We start from the raw sequence: 17,874 nt of genomic DNA on the forward strand, positions 1-17,874 counted from the left end.
TGTGTGTGTGTATAGATATATCTATATCTATATCTATATAGATATAGATATAGATATATATATCTACAAATAACTGTGATAATAACAAGGTAGCACTGTGCATCCTGTCTGATTTTTTTGGATTACAAATTTCAAACATGCTTTTTCCCCTTTGTTGCATCATGACCCTCTTTGTTTCATCTGACTTTTTTGCCTTTCAAATGCTAAAGATTTACATAGTACACAAAAACATTAAATATTGGCTTAATTCAACCTGCAAAAAAAATATAATTCATGTGAAAACATAAAAATATCAAGTAAGGTTGAAGTGTGTTCTTGCTCTAAGTAAAGAGACCACGATCACCAGGACCTACAACAAATATGAGCAAAGTAAGTCACTGGGTTAAATTCCAGTGACTACAAGGCCGGTGATGATCAAAGACAGTCCTCAGCTGCTCCAGCAGACACCCACTCAAAGTCAACACAAACTGTGGTTATACTGGACATCTCACAGGAGATTGTGAGACTTGAGCAAATGAGAAGCCGGGACCATCAGAAACATTATACATGCTCGGATACAAACATTCTGTAGCCTAACCAAATGTTTGACAGAAGACATTTTTCCAATAATGAAAACAGAAGTATGATAACAATAATGACAGAATGCATGTCATTTGAGTGAATTTGCATCACGTTTACAAGCTAGACAGACTTTCCAAAAGCACACCTGGCATAAGGTAAAGGTAATATGCAAAGTAAAGATGTAATGTTTGTGGAAACTGGTCAGAAATGTGATGGCAGAAACAATAAAATAGCAGGATTTTGCTGGTTGGATATGAAGGGAGAATCGTGTGGAGGTGTTAGAAACCTGACAGTCTGAGCAGCAAACATGACCAGAAGGTTTCTCGGATCCTTACCCAAACTGACCCCCCGATCCTCCTCTAAATAAACAAACAAACGAGAAAAACCAAAAAACACTGCAAACAAAAACTTGCTTATACATAAATAATAAATAAAGGGATAAAAAGTTGCATGTTGTGAAACTGTCCTCTCTTCTGACAGATATTCAACACGGCACCTCAACTCAGTGATGGAAAACTTTAAAGTCAACGGAACCATCAACCAGAACAACACAAGAGATATGTTTGGTGAGCTTGTCTGGTACTTCCTGCCCACAGCAGTGACAATACCACCACTGGCGCTGCCAACCAATGCCATGGTCATACGCCTCCTGGTGGGCAAACCTGGCATCTGCTGCACCTCAGAGATCTTTACACTCAACCTGGCTGTGTTTGACATGTTGTTCTGCCTCATGTTCCTCACTGAGTACATTCATTTCCTGTGCAATCCAACGACAGAGGCTGCTAACTTCATAGCTTGGTATCTGAATCAAGTAGGTGGGCCGATTTTCCTCTGCATTTTGGGTTTGGACAGCTACATGGCGGTCTGCCATCCGCTGTTCTTCCTGCGGCTCAAGGATCCCAAGCTGAGGCTGTCACTGTGCTTGGTGGTGAACGCTGTGACTGCTGTTTCTTGCTGTCTGACGAAGGTCTCCAAGTTGTTCAAGTGGATGGTGATGTTGGTGCTCCTGAGTTGTGCCACACTGATCGCATCAACCTGCAACATCCTGATTCTCAGGTCCCTCCACCAAACAGGGCCCAGTAGGAAGGAAGTCCATCCGGTGAAAAGGCGAGCAATCAAGATCGTGCTTACTTCATTTGCTTTGGTAAATGCCCACTACCTCCCCTCGCTCACAGAGTATGTGGTGAGGTATTACCATCCCCTTGATAATCCGCTGCCAGCCCTCACCTGTGTGACCTACGTAGCTCTCTCCATGAGCAGTTTCATTCAGCCTCTGTGTTACCTCACCCGGACCAAACAGCTGCCCAAGATGAGAAAAAAGCTGTGCCAACGGCTTAGAGCAGCCTGACCTTCATCACGTGTACAGCGGAGCCCGATGTGAGGGAGGAGCTGGACCGCAAGCTGGGATGGGAGATGGAAATACATTTACATTTCTCATATTGTGTTGTCACTTTATATTAAATACAGATACTTTTCAGAAATCACGATTACGTCTGAGAATGCTTAAAAGTAAAATATAAAAAATTGTAGAGGTAGTTACAGTGTGTTTATGCTTGTATGAAAACCTGAATTTATTTATAGGCATCTTTGATTCTTAAATGTGGGAAACTGGATTTAATTGTTGTGATAAAATTTTGATGAGAACTCAATATTTAAGAGAGTAGGCTGTTCAACACTTGTCCTATTACCTATACCTATTGTCACTGTTAATGTAAACCTGCCTGTGTAATAAGCATGTTTTCAGAGGTCTGCATTAGAAAATATGACAATAAATACAATAACAAAAAAAATCTATTACAATGTTTTGTTTAATAAATCAGACAAACATCCCAGTTTGGCTTACAAATAGGCATTAACAGTCAAATACTCTAGAGGAGACCTCATGCATTATCCGACAAAGAAGACAATTGTCAGTAATGACCATGACCCTCAAAAAGTATTTTGTATTTTTTTTAGGATTGTACAGGCTGTTCAACAGCTTTCAAAAACAAATGTTTTGGCTTTTTTATAAATGAAAGAAAATCCTCTTTTTTCCTCAAATGTAGTGGCGATTATACATTGTACTGTGTGCAGTGTATAATAACATGTCTGACATGATCTGTCCCTCAAAAGCCAATCAAGATTCAGTTCAGTGAATTACATTACTTAGTGCTTCCACCAGGAAGCAGGAAGTCCTACAGATTCGTATGTGCTGCAAATTAAAAATCATAATTAATGGTTGAACAAAATCAGGACATTTAAGGAGTAACTGTAAAATTAAAACTGTAAATACAATCACCAGCTTAAATTCAAAACGCAGTGCACTACAATTATTATTTAATGTTACCAGCACAAATTAAATCAAAATAATTATATCCTCACCAATGTACACTCAGCAGTTTATTGGGCACACCTGCAGTCTAATACAACAGTCCTGCAGCCTTCTTGTAGACAGGATGTATTGCAGGGCTGTTGAGTTAGACTGCAGTAGTTTCAACTAGATGCACCTAATAAACTGCCAAGTGTGCAAACTATATAAAATACTGTAGCTAATACATAATTCCTGATGCTGGGTTGTAATTCCCCCTTTGTCATGATCGAAATGACAATTATCTGAAATCCTCCCCTGTCTCACCTGTCCCTCTTTTTCTACATCATTTAACACTAGTTTAAATTTAATAAAGGAAATCAGAGAGAGATGATTTGATTTAACCTGGATTCATCTCTAGTGCAACTCATAACAAGAACAAGTGTCTAATATTTTCTCCATCAAACAACAATAAAGAATACATGGGAAATGATGGTGTGACACTGTGACTGTGTGAGCGGAGGGAGTTTGAATGGTAAACTTTGATGATTTTACATGTGTCTAGAATGTTATGGAAAAAAAACACTGTGAAGCCGATCGTCCAGAACAAGACATGACATATGAATTCATAAATGAATATTCTCATTTTACAAATAAATAACACCTTTCTTTCATGTTGTGGAGAAAATACAAAATTTAAAAGTTATGTACAAGAAAGCAGAAACACAGGCGCCGTGGAGTCAACATGACGCCTTTAAAAGAGGTTAGAAAAAGAGGTTTTCAAGTTTCCAAGGAATGAAATGAAAGAAAACAAATGTTACAAAGCTGCATATTTTACCTTTTGCAGGAATATTAAATCAAATTTACCTGATCAATAACAAACCATATTGATTAAAAAAAGACATTCATTGCTTCCTTCTGTGTAATTTCTACTGTTGTTTGTAGGATGGTCAGTCACAACATCAGTAACAAAAAACTAAAGACCTGGCCCATAGAAAATGTGTAACAGCTGTTCCAGCCAGTTCAGGTAACAGGCAACTTGATCAAGATTTTTACAAACTATATCTTAATATTGTAAAAATATTAAATACTGAAATTAGAGCTGCAACAATCCACTGATTAGTTGATAAGCAGAAAATTAATAGGCAGCTATTCTGATAATCAAATATTTGCTTTGCTTAAGATTGGGCAGTTCCAGCTTCTCAAATGTAAGGATTTAATATTTTTCTTTGTCGGTTTGTATCTTTGGTTAGGAGCAAAAAAACAAAAGACATTTGAAGAAGTTGTCTGGGGATCTATTAAATTTTAAAGGGCATTTTCACTATTTTTTTTTTGACATTTTATAGACAAAACAGTTACTTGAATAATCAAGAATAAAACTGACAGATCAATCAATAATGAAAATAATCATCAGTTACAGCACTAAGTGAAATTTATTTAGTGTCCAAACGTGGACAGAGCAATGCAGAAATAAGCTTTTCTAACTTTGTGTTGTAGTAGGAAGCTTTGAGGTGTGTAACTGCAAACAGCTGATGTTGGTTCAAATCCCAAGACCTTCTGTGGAATAAGAAACTCTTTCTGTCCTTCCACTTTTAGAGTACCATTAAGGACTGTGTTTAACTCGCAGCTGATCCAGTACCTTATCAATAACATGGCAACATGTAAAGAAATGTGTTTCAGCTGGGAACATATGCTATATGACTGTGAAGCAGGAAATACCAAATAAATAGCAATAATAACTAATAATAACAAAAATTTAGAAATTATTTTGTGGCACGCTCATATGACATATAAGCACAAGTTTCCTGAACTCTATGCTTCCACGTGATTTTCCTAGGTAGATATTTGATTTTCAGAAACATATTTTACACTTCATTCTTACACTTAAAAAGCCAAGTGTGACTTCCTGTGATTTCTGTCACTTTAATATTAAGCAGTCCAAAACACAGCAAAACCAGCTGACACACCGGAGTGACATTAGTCAGCGTCAAGCATTTTTTTCAGTAGCATTTGGCCTGAAGACACATCAGACCACCAATTTGAATTGTACTTTATAAAAAAGTGTGCGTGACACATGTACTTTCTGATTTGTTGGAATGAGCCCTCCCGTTATGGTCGGTGGATCTCACGTGGAGGCGATCTTTCCGTGCACTCGGAAGCGGTAAAGACACGTATATTCGACATGGCCCCAGTTACTGAGGACACGCAGCTCCATAAATCTATAAACCTCATCACTGGGGTTCTGCATGAGGGTGGTGGGGGCACAGGAGAAAAGATGAGAGTAGAAAGAGACAGAGAGAAGAAAAAAAGATGTCAAAATGACTGCATGTTGCCCTACAAGACTTAACAAAAGCAACCACAGCTTAACCTGACCTCACACTTTTTATACAGAACAGGAAACAGGCAATTTTCTTTCTTCATTTTCTGTCTTTCTTTAAATATCATGATGTTATTGTCTTTGTAGATTTGTTAGTCTGAACTTACAGGAAGCTTAAACGTCTGCGTCGACTCTCCATTCTCATCGTAGGTGAACGTCCCGAGCAGGGTTCCTTCTTCTGTGTCATTTTTCATTCCCTGGGAAAGAGAAACAGAAATTGCAGCGTCAGAGGGGTGAATGATGACTAAGAGCTTTATATTCTAATCAGAATGATTTTCACTTAAACGAAAAACAGCAGGCCTGAAGCCAAATTCATGCGGCTGAAAGTCTCTGAAAACTTCTCAAATTACAATTTTGTATTAATAATGAATGTAAAATGTAAGATAATGAATTGTAAAACAAATGAAAGCAGGCTACAGGCTGTATTCTTCTAACTTAATATCCAATATTTTCCTACTCATACAAGCTAATATTGGTAAGCAGTTTTGCAAGTGGATTTACAAATGCACGTGCCAAACAAGTTCAGCTTTTCCAAACTGAGAAAGAACCCTAACCCTGTCACTTTTTAAAGCTGCTATCATGTGATGTATTGTTCCAACTTTTCAATATATCTATAAATTAAACACTCTAGGCAACTTGGATAGTAATGTGTTTGTCAATATTTTCTTGTCAAAATATTCTGGAACACTGACAGTGGTGAAGTGCCATACTGCATCTCTGTAGTGGAAGCACTCACATAGACTTCAAAGTCCTTGGGCGCGGAGTCAATACGGCCAGTGGGGGAGTTGTAGCGTGGCAGGTGGTCCAGTGTCACATGACTTATTATTATGGGGTGAGAGAGAGAGATGACAAGAGTTCCCTGGACACCGTGAAACGCCCAACATTTCCCTGGAAGCAGCACCGCGTTACCCTGGGAAGGAGGGAGGAGATAATAATAATCTTTACAGAGCGAAAAAGAAAGAAGAATACCAGGAAAACAGTGAGGAAGAAGATCAGTATACCTGAATAACAGTGCGTGGGCTTTCAGACGGGTACCAAAGGGGGAAGCCAAACAGGGTCACACAGGCAGAACGAATACGATACGTCTCTGAACACCTGGTGCTGATCACACTGGCACCTACACACAGATACATAAGGTAAATTTTCAAGGCAAAAACACCAAACTATAGACTGTATATAGACTGTACTATAGTCTATAGACTGAGCTGAATTAAACCCGATAAACACTGATAGCTAAAGTCAAGTAACAGTGACACTGGGACGTTCCTGACCTTGAGTCTCCAGGGCAAAGTCGGCCATTTTGTCAGCCATGGGCCGTCCGAAGTCTGTGCCACCTCCTTTGTCACCCAGTCTGAATAAATCCTGCTCCTGATTCATATTAACACACAGGACATTCCATAAGTACTGATTTGTAATGACATATAACAAAATAGCCACACACACATTAAAATGAAATCAGAGCATTTAAAACCCGTTATTCAGAATCCAAAACCAAGAGACATGTTCATATGAGTTCGACAGCTAGTAAATACTCTTAGACACCATCTACAGTATCTCTCTACCTACCTTGATGCGTTCAGTAAGCCACTTCTCCATGGCCTGTTGGAGCTCTGGGGTCAGATGGTTGTGGACGGGGGCAGTGTTGGTATCAGGGCAGGGGGCCGGAGGAGGCATCAACTGGATGGAGGACAACTCCTGGGACAGCTACGAGAAAGAGGCAGTCACATCAGAGTCTCAACGAAATGGGTCCTTCAGAACAAAAGCCAGGATTAAGGGATGTCTCTGACTTTCCTTTCAAAAATCTTGAATCTGTCACTTGCAAACAAATCTACCAGCACTGTTACCTTCGCATTCTGGGCCTCCAAAGCTTGGATCCTGAGGCTAAGGCTAGAAGCAGCAGAGCGGCTGTCTGTTTGATAATCCGCCATCTGCTTGCCCAGCCCAGCGACCTCCTGCTCCAGACGCAGCCGACTGTCCGAATTCACATCATCTAGCTTAGCTTTCATCCCCCGCATGTCCAGCCTCATTTGCTCCTCCATCTGAGAGAAAGAGGTGGTAGTGTCAGGGATGATTGGAGGAAACAGGGAAAGGCTCTCCTTGCACTGGAGTTACATGTTTGCCATTTTATTAGCTTGTTTATCAACAAGAACTTAAATCCAATTTAAGTTCCTTCCTATTAAATTACAGATAGACTTACCTTGAGCCAAAGACATCTGATATATATAATTTTTTTTACCACAGATGCATCTTAGCGGTGATCCTGATATGATTTTGCTTCTTAATTAGAAAATTCAAAGGTTTACAGGAATATTAAATCAGTTTAACTAAGGAAAGGGTATTTTGGGGTGTAACAGCAAGTTGCAGATTTGTTTAGTACTGACAGTGGTTTGAAACGATGTTCTTGTAAATATACCAGCTCTTTTGTGCATCATCTACTCTCCTCATATGTTGTAACTGAAGAATATTTGTCAAATTATAAAGTTACACAGAACAAAATACAGAAGGGAAAGAAAAGAACGAAGAAACAAAATCATGCAAAATCCAGCCTGTGTTCTCTGCAGTTCTCCATCGCCACCACTAGATGTCAGTGAAGCACCGCCTAAGTTTCATCCCTGCCTCCATCCTGACCTCACCAGCCAGGACATTTCACCACGGCAGAGCTAACAGTTTTAGCAGTTTGCTAAATACAAGAGTAAACGAATGAGAGAAGACACAGGGAATAACAGAGAGAGAGAGAGAGAGAGAGAGAGAGAGAGAGAGAGAGAGAGAGAGAGGAACAGAAACGGAGAGAGACTCTCTCACCTGGGAGAGAAGCTGTTCTTGCTTCAGCTGAAGTTCCACCTGCAACCAAACACAGCCACATGGGTTACACTCACAAAAAGTGAACACAGATCAACATGTGACCGTTCATCACCCCCTTTTTGTGACGAACACATTTTAGGATTTTACTTGCAAAATTGTTGATGATCTGCTTCTTACCAAAATATGCTTCATCTTCGCTTCTACAGCAGCAGACACAACGGCTGGATCCTGGTGGGACAAAAGAATTCTTAAAACTACTGAGGTAACTAAAAAAAAAAAAAAAAAGACTCCAGATTTTCATGCCAACAATCCTCAAAGAAACAGGTGTCTTTCATAAAGAACTCTGTGTAAGAAACATTATAGCTGTTGAGTTTTGTGCCCTATTGTAGACATTCTTTTATTTTCTGTTTGCTTGCAATGGCTGTTTCTTTCATTTTCTGTCCCAAATGTGGATGAGGAACTTGTCTACAGCTACACTGTTCAAGAGCAGGTCTGGAAAATCAACCACATAACCAGTGACATGCAGATGATCGGCAGCTGAGCTGCAGTTGAGCCCTACCACCACAGGTGAATGATGCATGGTGTTGGGTTGAGGAGGAGGAGTGGCAGGGACAACAGGCTGACTCGTGGGTTTTGTCTGTGATGGGGTCTTTGTGACACTCATGCGGGAGATGAAAGAGGTCAAGAAGGGAAGGAGGAACCAAAGACCTGGAGAAAACAGGAGTAATGGCGCCTTAAGAACGGTGCATAGCAACACATTAAGCACGAAGTAAACATCACCTACGTCATCGACCCTCGGAGATCAAAGGCCCTGATGTGAAACTTGTAATGACATTTATCATGACTCATTCGATCGCACTGAGGCAGGGACGTGTGAGGGAAAACTCACAACACAAGCAGAGCTGCCGCTCGAGTCAAAGAAACACATTTTGGGGCAGACACTATCACCCGTGCTAAACAACTTCCTGGGGGAAACCCCGAGTACTACTCATCTAAGATGTATCCAGGAAAGTAGGTGTGGTAGGAATTTCACTGTCGCTCTACAAAAAGGCTGTGGTACTTTTTGAAAATATATATTATGCACAAATATAAACAAAACAATCGCAAAACTCGCGTTACATTCACATTACTGTGAATGTAACATCAAACGTAGTCTGATCAGTGAACTCTCCAAAGTTATAGTTCCTTTAATTTGTCTCTATCTGACGAAGAAACAATGAAAACAAAACTTCAACAACTAAGGCACAGCAAAACCAAACTCTCCACCTGATGAGTTGTCTCTTAAATGAGAAAATTTGCCAGATGACATTCAAACCTGGACCTCTTAAAATGTATGTGTGACTTACATAGAAGTATGATGAGGAGGAGAAGAAACAGACCACAAGCCTTCTTCATGCGACTGCTCGATGAAGAATTTGCTGCAGGGACAAGGAGAAAAGTCGATTTGCAGGGATTGTGATAAGCTGGAGCCAAGTCATATGCAATGATTGTGAAAACACAAACCTACTGGCATGTGAAAGCTGTATGTGAACACATACTGTACAAATCAACCTAACAGTGGCAGTAAAACAAGCACAAGTATAAACTTACTGCACATGTTCATACATGTGCAAGTACACAAAAACACAAACTTAGACATATATACCCACAACATACCTAAAGCAGCCAGATGCCTCATTTTCGATTGTGCTGCGACAGCCATCAATGAGGCTGAGTCTGCAAAGAGCATATGGAACAATGAAATTATTATATTTTCATTCACAGGCACATTAAAATTCACACACACACTGATACACTTTAGTACTCACCCATCAGACTGACGAAGGCACTGCTGATTCTGCTTCTGTATCCAGGACTGGGAGCCCCACTGTTACTGCTCGCTCTGCTGGGACTGCTGGTGGCAGGTACAGGCTTCCTGTAACTACCCTCAGAGGACGAGTACCCCGAGCTGTCCACTCCGCTCTGAGGTGGCTCCTTGTGGTTGGGCCTCAGGTGTAACCCTGGCCTGCTGGAGCTGGAGAGCCCAGCATAAGGGCTCTTCTCTGGAGGTACTGAGGGGTAGCCCATAGGCCTCTGACTTGGGGTAGATGATGACGGGGTCAGGGCAGGCCGAGGGGTGGCTGTGGTGGAGACATAGGGTACTGTCCTCATGACTGGCTGTGTCTGGCTGCTCACAGGAGAAGGACTCAGGTCTGAGAGGCAGAAAGTGACAAGGAGAAACAACCACCCACCCATGGTTGATTCACTTTGTTATTATTACTTTTGTACTGACAGGAAATTATCTTGTTATTATAGGTTTTTTTTTTTTTATACCGTCAGACAGGCCTGCAGTGGCCGGCGGCTCGAGGCTGGGTGAACTAGCATTGCTATTGGCTCTGCTGGAGGTACGGGAGCCGGCTTTGCGGGTCCCTGACTTCTTCTTGAAAACCCTTAAGAAAATGACACACACACACACACACACACACAAAGGAAGAAAAAAGCGAATTAGAGAGAAGACAAAGATTGCGTATCAGACTCACTGACCAGAATCCTAGCTTCACAAACGAGCAGACACACACACACACACAGTTACGTACTTCACAGGGTTTTCACGGTAGGATATGTTAGTCACGCTACTTGAGTCAGATTCTTCATCTGAATTGTAGTAGCCACCGGACACCAGGCGAGAACTCCTACGAGACATGACTGAAAGACAGAGAGAGAAAAATAATAAGGTATGATTTATCAGTATTTCACATAGCTCCTTAAAATGGATAACGCCTCTGATCAGCACACGATGGAAGAAGTTGTTCACAGAGACACAATTTCTCTTGCAGTTCCAGAAATGTCACAAGAACAACAAACCATTCCCAACTAGGAAGGATTAAATGGGAATAATAATGACCAGTAATTGTGTATTTTGTGTAAAATTCACACACACAAGCACACATTTTAAAAATGATTTAAAAATGACTGGGTTTCCCCTGAAAAGCTGGTTGGGAGGTGATAAGCAGGATATTTTCTTTGATGAAAGTGAAATATTTTCCTGTTTGGAGATGTTTGGAGAGGGTCAGTCGGCAACTCATGTTTAGTTTGGATATGAATGAATGTGCAGATCTGTGCAGTCCTAACAGAAAATAATGGGTGACAGTAACAAAAAGAAGCAGCTATGGTAACAGTCGCAATAGTTTCTACTTTAAGTTGTAGTAGTTAATAATAATCACAGAAGCAGTTATGGCTGTCATATTATTTTAAATAGCAGTACTAACAGCAGCAGATGCAGGAGTAGCAGTAATAGCAGTCGCTGAAAGTAGCAGCAGCAAAAAGATTAGCGGTGATATTAGCGGTAGCAGTTGATGTAGCAGTGATAGTAATACCAGCAGCAAGTCTCTGACAGATGCTCTCATGGTTAATCTCAGCCACCTCTAATCCTGCTAATCTACAGGAGCCGTCCTGCTGCTCAAAACCTCACTGAGCTTTACAAAGCATAAAGAAAAAGAAAAACATCTAACTGCACAAACAAAAGCATCTGAACATGCAAGCATGAAGAACAAAGCCAGACACTGCTAGCACGGTATGACACAGACACTCTCAGAGTACAGATGGTAAAAAACAGTACTGCAGAGCGACAAAAACTCACAGAAATGCAGCATACCTTAACAACATACTTAAAGCGGAGAAAAACCCTGAGAAAATATCAGCTTAACAGCGGGCGATAAAAACAGGGAAGGAGAAAGACCTGATTCCATCAGCTTTATCTCGTGGTCGTGTTTGTTAGAAAGTATCCGCCAGTTTACCTTTCAGAAAATCTGCCATAGCAAAGATTACGTAACACGCATCTGAAACTGAGCAACCGGATTGGCCAACCACGTGTTCTTACGCTGCAGATAATTAGCCTAAACCACAGCTCACAAGCTTAACTACTTGTGGTGTTTGCTCCTCCGGCAAGTAATGTTGCATGTTTACTGTTTGTTTACGTATATTAATTAGAGGAAAACACATCTGACACGGATAATTAGTCCACAGAAAATCTATGAGGACATTATTTACTGTTGTAGCAGGTAACAGGGAGATTTAATCACAGTGTCAGTGTTTACAAAATAATCGTAATATGCTGTAAATTGTCACTCACTATTTCAAGACTGCTGTAAGCAGAGGGTGAAACTATCAATTCATTTGATTAAAGGTCAACCGCCTGTCTTACTGAGGGTCAGTGCTCGCTTCATGCGACCAGCTTCAGATATACTTCTCTTAAAAAAAAGATGCAGTGATCTGACACACTAGCTCTCCATTTATGCAACGAAACAAGAATTACCACAAGAAGTGGCCATTTAAGGTAAGATTTTAGAAAGTGAAAGGATTCCCAAAGTTAGAAATGATTAGAGATAAAGTCTCCATTTTGTCCACACATCAGAAAATCCACCAACCTTTAGATTCTGCTCTGTGATCCAGTCTTATAACTTTACAGTATATCCTGCATCCTTCTGTACCTGCTGTGCCGTGAAGAAAGACTTGAAGTGGAAGAACTAACCAGGTTAAAGTTTGAATTAGTCTTCTGATATAGTTAGCCGGGGATATGAACTATAACAGTGCAGTAACTAACTCATGCTACCGAAAAGAGCGGCAGAGCATGATAGAAAGGGAAGCTGTGGCTGTCTGTACCCAATAGACAGAGACAGGAAGTCAATGTCACAGCACACACACACACAGAAACCTCCACTCCCAAAAGGGGCGTACAGGCTTATCTTTACACTACTAGTTTTCCTGTGAGGTGTCTCTCAGTACACATGCTATATTAATTGCCCACATCTTCCTCCTTCCTAAATTTCATCTTCTTCCACTGTCTCTGTGCAAGCAACTGAAGGGACAGAGTGAACGAGGAGGAGTGAAAATTTTCAGCTGACAAACAAAAAAAAAAAAAAAAAGAGCAAAGAGGTCAGAACATCACCAAACTGTGACACTGCTGTAAACAGGCAATAATAGCAACAACACGCATGACTACGCCTAACAGCGGCCCGTTGCCAGGGCCAGCACACAGGCCCTCTCTGTTTACTGCAAAAAAGAACAACAGAACAACACACAGTCATACTGAAAGTGATATTTCTGCAGCAGCTGCACACAATCCATAAGTGATGTCTTATTTTCCAAAACACAAAGCTGCGTGTTTTAGTCGTTTCTTCACTTAATAAATGTTTTCTCTATGCTACACTGGAACAGTGGCAACAGAGTTTGGCGGCAGCTAGCTCTCTGCTGTGAATGTACGTAAATATTATAACTCTTACTTTTGTGCCTATCCAATAAAATGGATGTAAATGGTTTCGTGCATTTTTAATTTGCATATTAGTCTCTGACAGTCGTTTCCTGGGAGATTTTCAGTACAGGCCTTTGCTGTATCTTAAGTTACTTGATAAGTGACATTACAGGCAGCCAATTTTAAGAAACTCGCTGACCACAGGTTTAACTATTTAATTTTCCTTATCAAGTTTGATTAACACGGATTAAAGCACAGAGGATGTGGCTAAACACTGTGGATAGTGAGATGTTTGACACTGCTATCAGACACAATCCTCACATCTTAAAGACAGTATTTCCAAAACTGAGAACAAAATCTGTATCTTTAAATATTCATGCTTTGAAAACAGTTTGCAGACCCTATCATCAGCACAAAACAAACAAACAGCGACGGGAGTCACAAACATTTTCACTCTACACCAACAACAACAGCCAGGATCTATTATTGAGCAAACAAAAGCCTCCCTTTCACAATTACAGTAGCATTTCTTTCTCCATAGCACGTCAAGAGGCTTTAGCTGAGAGTGTAGAGAAGGGAGCAGTTTGTGCTTTAATGCCCTCAAATCCGCCCTTCCACTTTAAATGGCATCTCAGCGCAGCCTAGCACAGCACTTTTCCCACCCTGAACATACCAACCCCCACCTTATTGAAGCAGAGGACACCCATGCACAAAGCAATTTCTCATCCTTTGCTTTCCAGGACAATTATTCCCACTGAAATACTGTAGAAATGTTTGATTGCATCTCACATTTTTCTAGAGCCATACCCCCTTTGCTAATCATTATATCCACTTAATCTAAAAAAAAACCAAACCAAATTACATCTTACAATTGCCCATTCATAATCTGAATTTGGAAATCCATTTTAAGCCTTTCGATTTCAATTACAAGAGCCCTGTTGTTCCGCTGAAGGCTGAGAAAGCATGCTTTTCTACTCTACATGTCCTTGACGTATGATTTCTCTATGTGTATCTGAACGGTTTATAAATCCATGAACAGGCAAATCTCAGCAAGATGGGCACATCCCCCACTAGACAGAAGGAAACCTGTTTCAGGTCCTGTGGGACTCGTGCAGAGAGAAACAAAAGGTGCTGTTCATTCAGCGCAGGAAGCATCAAACCTCTGAAATCTCATTTGACCCATGTGATGTTACAGAAACACTTCAAATGAGAAGCTAATTTAACTTGTCAGCCTTAATCATAAAGAACAGAAGTAGAGAAGCACATCACATCTGGCACTAACGTTGCATGTCAGGTATTGACAGTGAAGCCCTCTGTCCACAGGAAGTGAATTAGAGGCAAAACGCGAGAGTGAAACTGTCTCCTGAACAGCAGTGATCTGCCTTAGTCATCCCTTTGGTATCTCACATCCCCATACAGGGTTTATGGTTAATGCATATAATGTATAAACAAATCCAAGTGAGATTCCTTTGGGCATGTGCGCACCACTTAATGCAGGTTGGACCCACTCTGGTGACTCAACAGCAGTATGAATTTAAAACTGGCCAAATCAACAGATGGGCCCATGCTAAACGCAAGTACAAGCATGTGTGAGTTAGGGCTGAAAATAACAATTATTTTCACAATCAATCTGTCGATTATTTGTTTGGTCAATAAAATATCAGAAAATAATGAACAGTGCAAACTGCAGTTTTCCAGAGTCCAAGATGATGTCTTAAGATGTCTTATTTTGTCCAACCACTCATCCAAAAACCAAAGCTATTCAGTTTACGACTGTTTAAAAACTGAGAAGGGCAGTAAATCCTTACATTGGACAAGATGGCACCATCACGTTTTTTGCTTATTTTGGCTTCGTTTAAATTCTAAAAATAATTGACAAAAAATTTTCCTTCGATCAACTAACCAATTAATTGGCAACTGTGTGAGCCCAATAAGCCACTAGCAGCTAAACTGGAGCTAAATCAGAGCAAGCAGAGATCAGGATGTAGTGGTGGTGTTTGCACAGGGCTGGGCAGGGCAGGGCAGGGCAGGGCGGGCCGCCGGTAGCTGGTCCAGTATCCTGACCACTGACATGGAAGAGTAAGAGCAGAGAAGTAATGAAAGGAGTAAAAAAAAAGGGAGAAACAGAGAGAAAAAGAGCAGATCAATTGTGACAAAAACACAGAGAGGGTGGAGAGAGACAACAAGACAACAAAGATGAGAGCCTGAATGGAGGACAAAGGGATAAAATGACAAAGGGGAGGAAAGATGAACATGTGAGAACTTTTAGTGTGAAATTGTAGGAGAGAAAATATATAAAACACTGTGGTGGGTTTAAAAGCCAGCAAGGGAGTTTAAGTTTTCTCAATGAGAGGAAAAATAAAGAGGGAGAGAAAAAGTACAGGAATGAAAGGCTGGGGGAAAATAAAAAGTGAAAACAGCCGGACGGAGCGGGCAAAGAAAGGAATGCCGAGCATCAGTCTTCACCAAACCAGAACTCACTGGCAAAAGGCTTAATGCCGTGGCTAACTTTAAGGACAGTGCCAGAGCAATATGACTCAGACATACAGAGCAGATGAGTCATCTGTGTGCACTGGCTTTAGACAAATTACCCCAAGGCTTTTGTAAAGTAGAGGGGGAGAAAATCTTAACTACAGTAATTTAGGCTAAGCTTCTACTTAATAAGGGCTGTTTGTATCAACAGGAACCAGATGCTTGCATTCGATTCTCTGTCTCTATCTATTTCTCTATGCCTTACTGCATGTTGGCTTTCAGTACAGTTTTCAGTAGAGCTGGGGAACCTAGTCAAGCCTGAGATCCTCTGGCACCTCCACTGAAATCACCGTACATTGCTGCTACATCAGTACAAGGATCTATGTTGAAACAGACAGAATGATTTGGATCCAAGTTACCAAGTTCAGACCTGTCAAAGGACACTGGCAAAGCAAATCAGCTGGTGGCATGAGTGTTTACACACATTGTGTATGGTCTGCTACAAACAAATTAAATAAATAAATATCCAGGACCCAGCCCTTTAGACCAGTCACATGCATCTGATAATATCTAAACTATTAATGTCTACTCTCAAACTAACTTACACTGTCAAAAATTTATATTCTACAGACTTGCTGTGCTGAAAATGGGAAGGCTCAAACTTTAAAAACAAAACACTCACATAATCTTATCCTAACACTACACCTCACTTCTTAGGAAGCCCCAAAATGCCCCCTGCTAGTTTCTCTGGACCTAGATAATCAAATTACAGAAAAAGAATTGGCATTCTTGTTTTTGTTTTACACACTATTTTACTCTGGCGTTGCACCTTAGTTACAAGATGACAGCGTTAATACTACAGCATGCTCTAATGACAGCGGGGTCTTGTTTGCTTTTGAAAGTGCAGTAAAAATACTGTAACCTACTGGATAACTTAGGGTAAAATTAACAATACACATGCAAAGTATTGTTGCTATAAGAAATATCACAGCAATTATTGTTCGTTTTATCATATTAAATAATAGTTATACACCGTTCTAGCTAGTTAGCTGTTTAGTTTTCCTTGGTAAAATCAGTTTAAAGTTAAGTTAGCTAAAGCAGCTCTGAAAAACACACACAAAACCCGCCTATACACAAAACACTTCACGTCAATGCCTCTACTGACTGGTCACTGATATGTTTAACAGTGATTATAAAGTAATCAGAACGGTAATAGAACATGTTTTGAAAGTACTTACGAAATAAAACTAGCTAATGTTAACAGCGCCCGCCGGGGCCACACACGCGCAACGTTAGTTCATCAACGCAGCACTCAATCAAACGACAACAGCATCCTGAAGTGGAACACGGAGATGCCCACTTGAGCAACGACACACGAAAAGTCCGTGTTTTCAGTATTTAACGCCGAGTGGCCATTATCGGGCACGAACTGGACTCGTTAACTCAGTGTCCTTAACTTACCTCGTTATGTTGTGTGGTCTGCCGCGGCCGAACAAAAAAAAAACCCCACGCCGCCTAAGCAGCAGCCGAGCGGCTGAACTGTCAAATTCTCTGCCAGGAAGCGATAATCTCCTCCTCAGCTCTAACGACCACCGAGAGCCGTTTAAAGAAACGTCACGCCTCCGTTCAGCCCGGACAAAGTCCCGAAACAGCAGCTTAATCTCTGATGAATTTCCATGAGTTAAGTATGCAACTGGATGGCATGACTGCGGGCTGGGGCACCGAGACAGACGGACGCTCGTCGTGACAGCTCGGTGATTCTCGCCGCTACAAATGTTTACAGTAGCGGAGTCAAGCTAGCAGAGCGAAGCGCTGTACATCCGGTACTGGTTAACAAAATAAAAGTTGCACTTTACGATTGTTACTATTTTGATAAGATCATATATAATTACAAGCTAACAAATTCACCCTTTTAACTGAAATAATTTTTTTTTTTTAACTGAAATAAAATTTTTTCCACTGGTCCTCACAATTTGTTCTTGTAAACACACGACTTCCTCTCAAATCATACTGTTTTTTTCCCCTATTTTTTAAACAACCTTTAGATTCCCTCACATAATCACTGATTTTCCTTCAAAGACTTAAAAGGCTGTCATTTAGGTAGTTTTGTTTATAATGACTTCTTTTTGAAGTAAGAAAATTTTA

At 40.7% G+C, this 17,874-nt stretch overlaps 1 protein-coding gene across 3 annotated transcripts; it reads right to left on the reverse strand.

The window, feature by feature from the left end:
• Positions 1-2,351: 2,351 nt before the first annotated feature.
• Positions 2,352-17,488, reverse strand: si:dkey-92f12.2. 3 transcript variants are annotated; one of them, XM_041036911.1, is made up of 16 exons: positions 17,191-17,488; positions 10,604-10,712; positions 10,341-10,456; positions 9,836-10,219; positions 9,684-9,743; positions 9,374-9,445; positions 8,587-8,735; positions 8,205-8,255; positions 8,028-8,066; positions 7,070-7,264; positions 6,792-6,929; positions 6,497-6,593; positions 6,227-6,342; positions 5,962-6,135; positions 5,333-5,422; positions 2,352-5,090 (listed from the first exon to the last, which is right to left on the reverse strand). In XM_041036911.1, the coding sequence occupies exons 2-16, from the start codon at positions 10,708-10,710 to the stop codon at positions 4,974-4,976; spliced, it is 1,905 nt and encodes a 634-aa protein (XP_040892845.1). In that variant the 5' UTR covers positions 10,711-10,712; positions 17,191-17,488; the 3' UTR covers positions 2,352-4,973. The 3 variants fall into 3 exon arrangements, with proteins under 3 accessions (XP_040892845.1, XP_040892846.1, XP_040892843.1); XM_041036912.1 differs by lacking the exon at positions 17,191-17,488 and adding an exon at positions 12,442-12,626 and having other exon boundaries at positions 10,604-10,714; XM_041036909.1 differs by lacking the exon at positions 17,191-17,488 and adding an exon at positions 12,434-12,626.
• Positions 17,489-17,874: the final 386 nt, after the last annotated feature.

Source organism: Toxotes jaculatrix, chromosome 4 (assembly GCF_017976425.1).
Source record: "Toxotes jaculatrix isolate fToxJac2 chromosome 4, fToxJac2.pri, whole genome shotgun sequence".
NCBI lineage: Eukaryota > Metazoa > Chordata > Actinopteri > Toxotidae > Toxotes > Toxotes jaculatrix.

Coding starts and splice junctions, on each gene's coding strand:
- si:dkey-92f12.2 (XM_041036911.1), bottom strand. CDS start 10,710: ATGTCTCGTAGGAGTTCTCGCCTGGTGTCCGGTGGCTACTACAATTCA. Junction 9,744..9,835: donor TGCCTTCGTCAGTCTGATGG/GTGAGTACTAAA, acceptor TGCTCTTTGCAG/ACTCAGCCTCATTGATGGCT. Junction 9,446..9,683: donor GAGGCATCTGGCTGCTTTAG/GTATGTTGTGGG, acceptor TTGTCCCTGCAG/CAAATTCTTCATCGAGCAGT.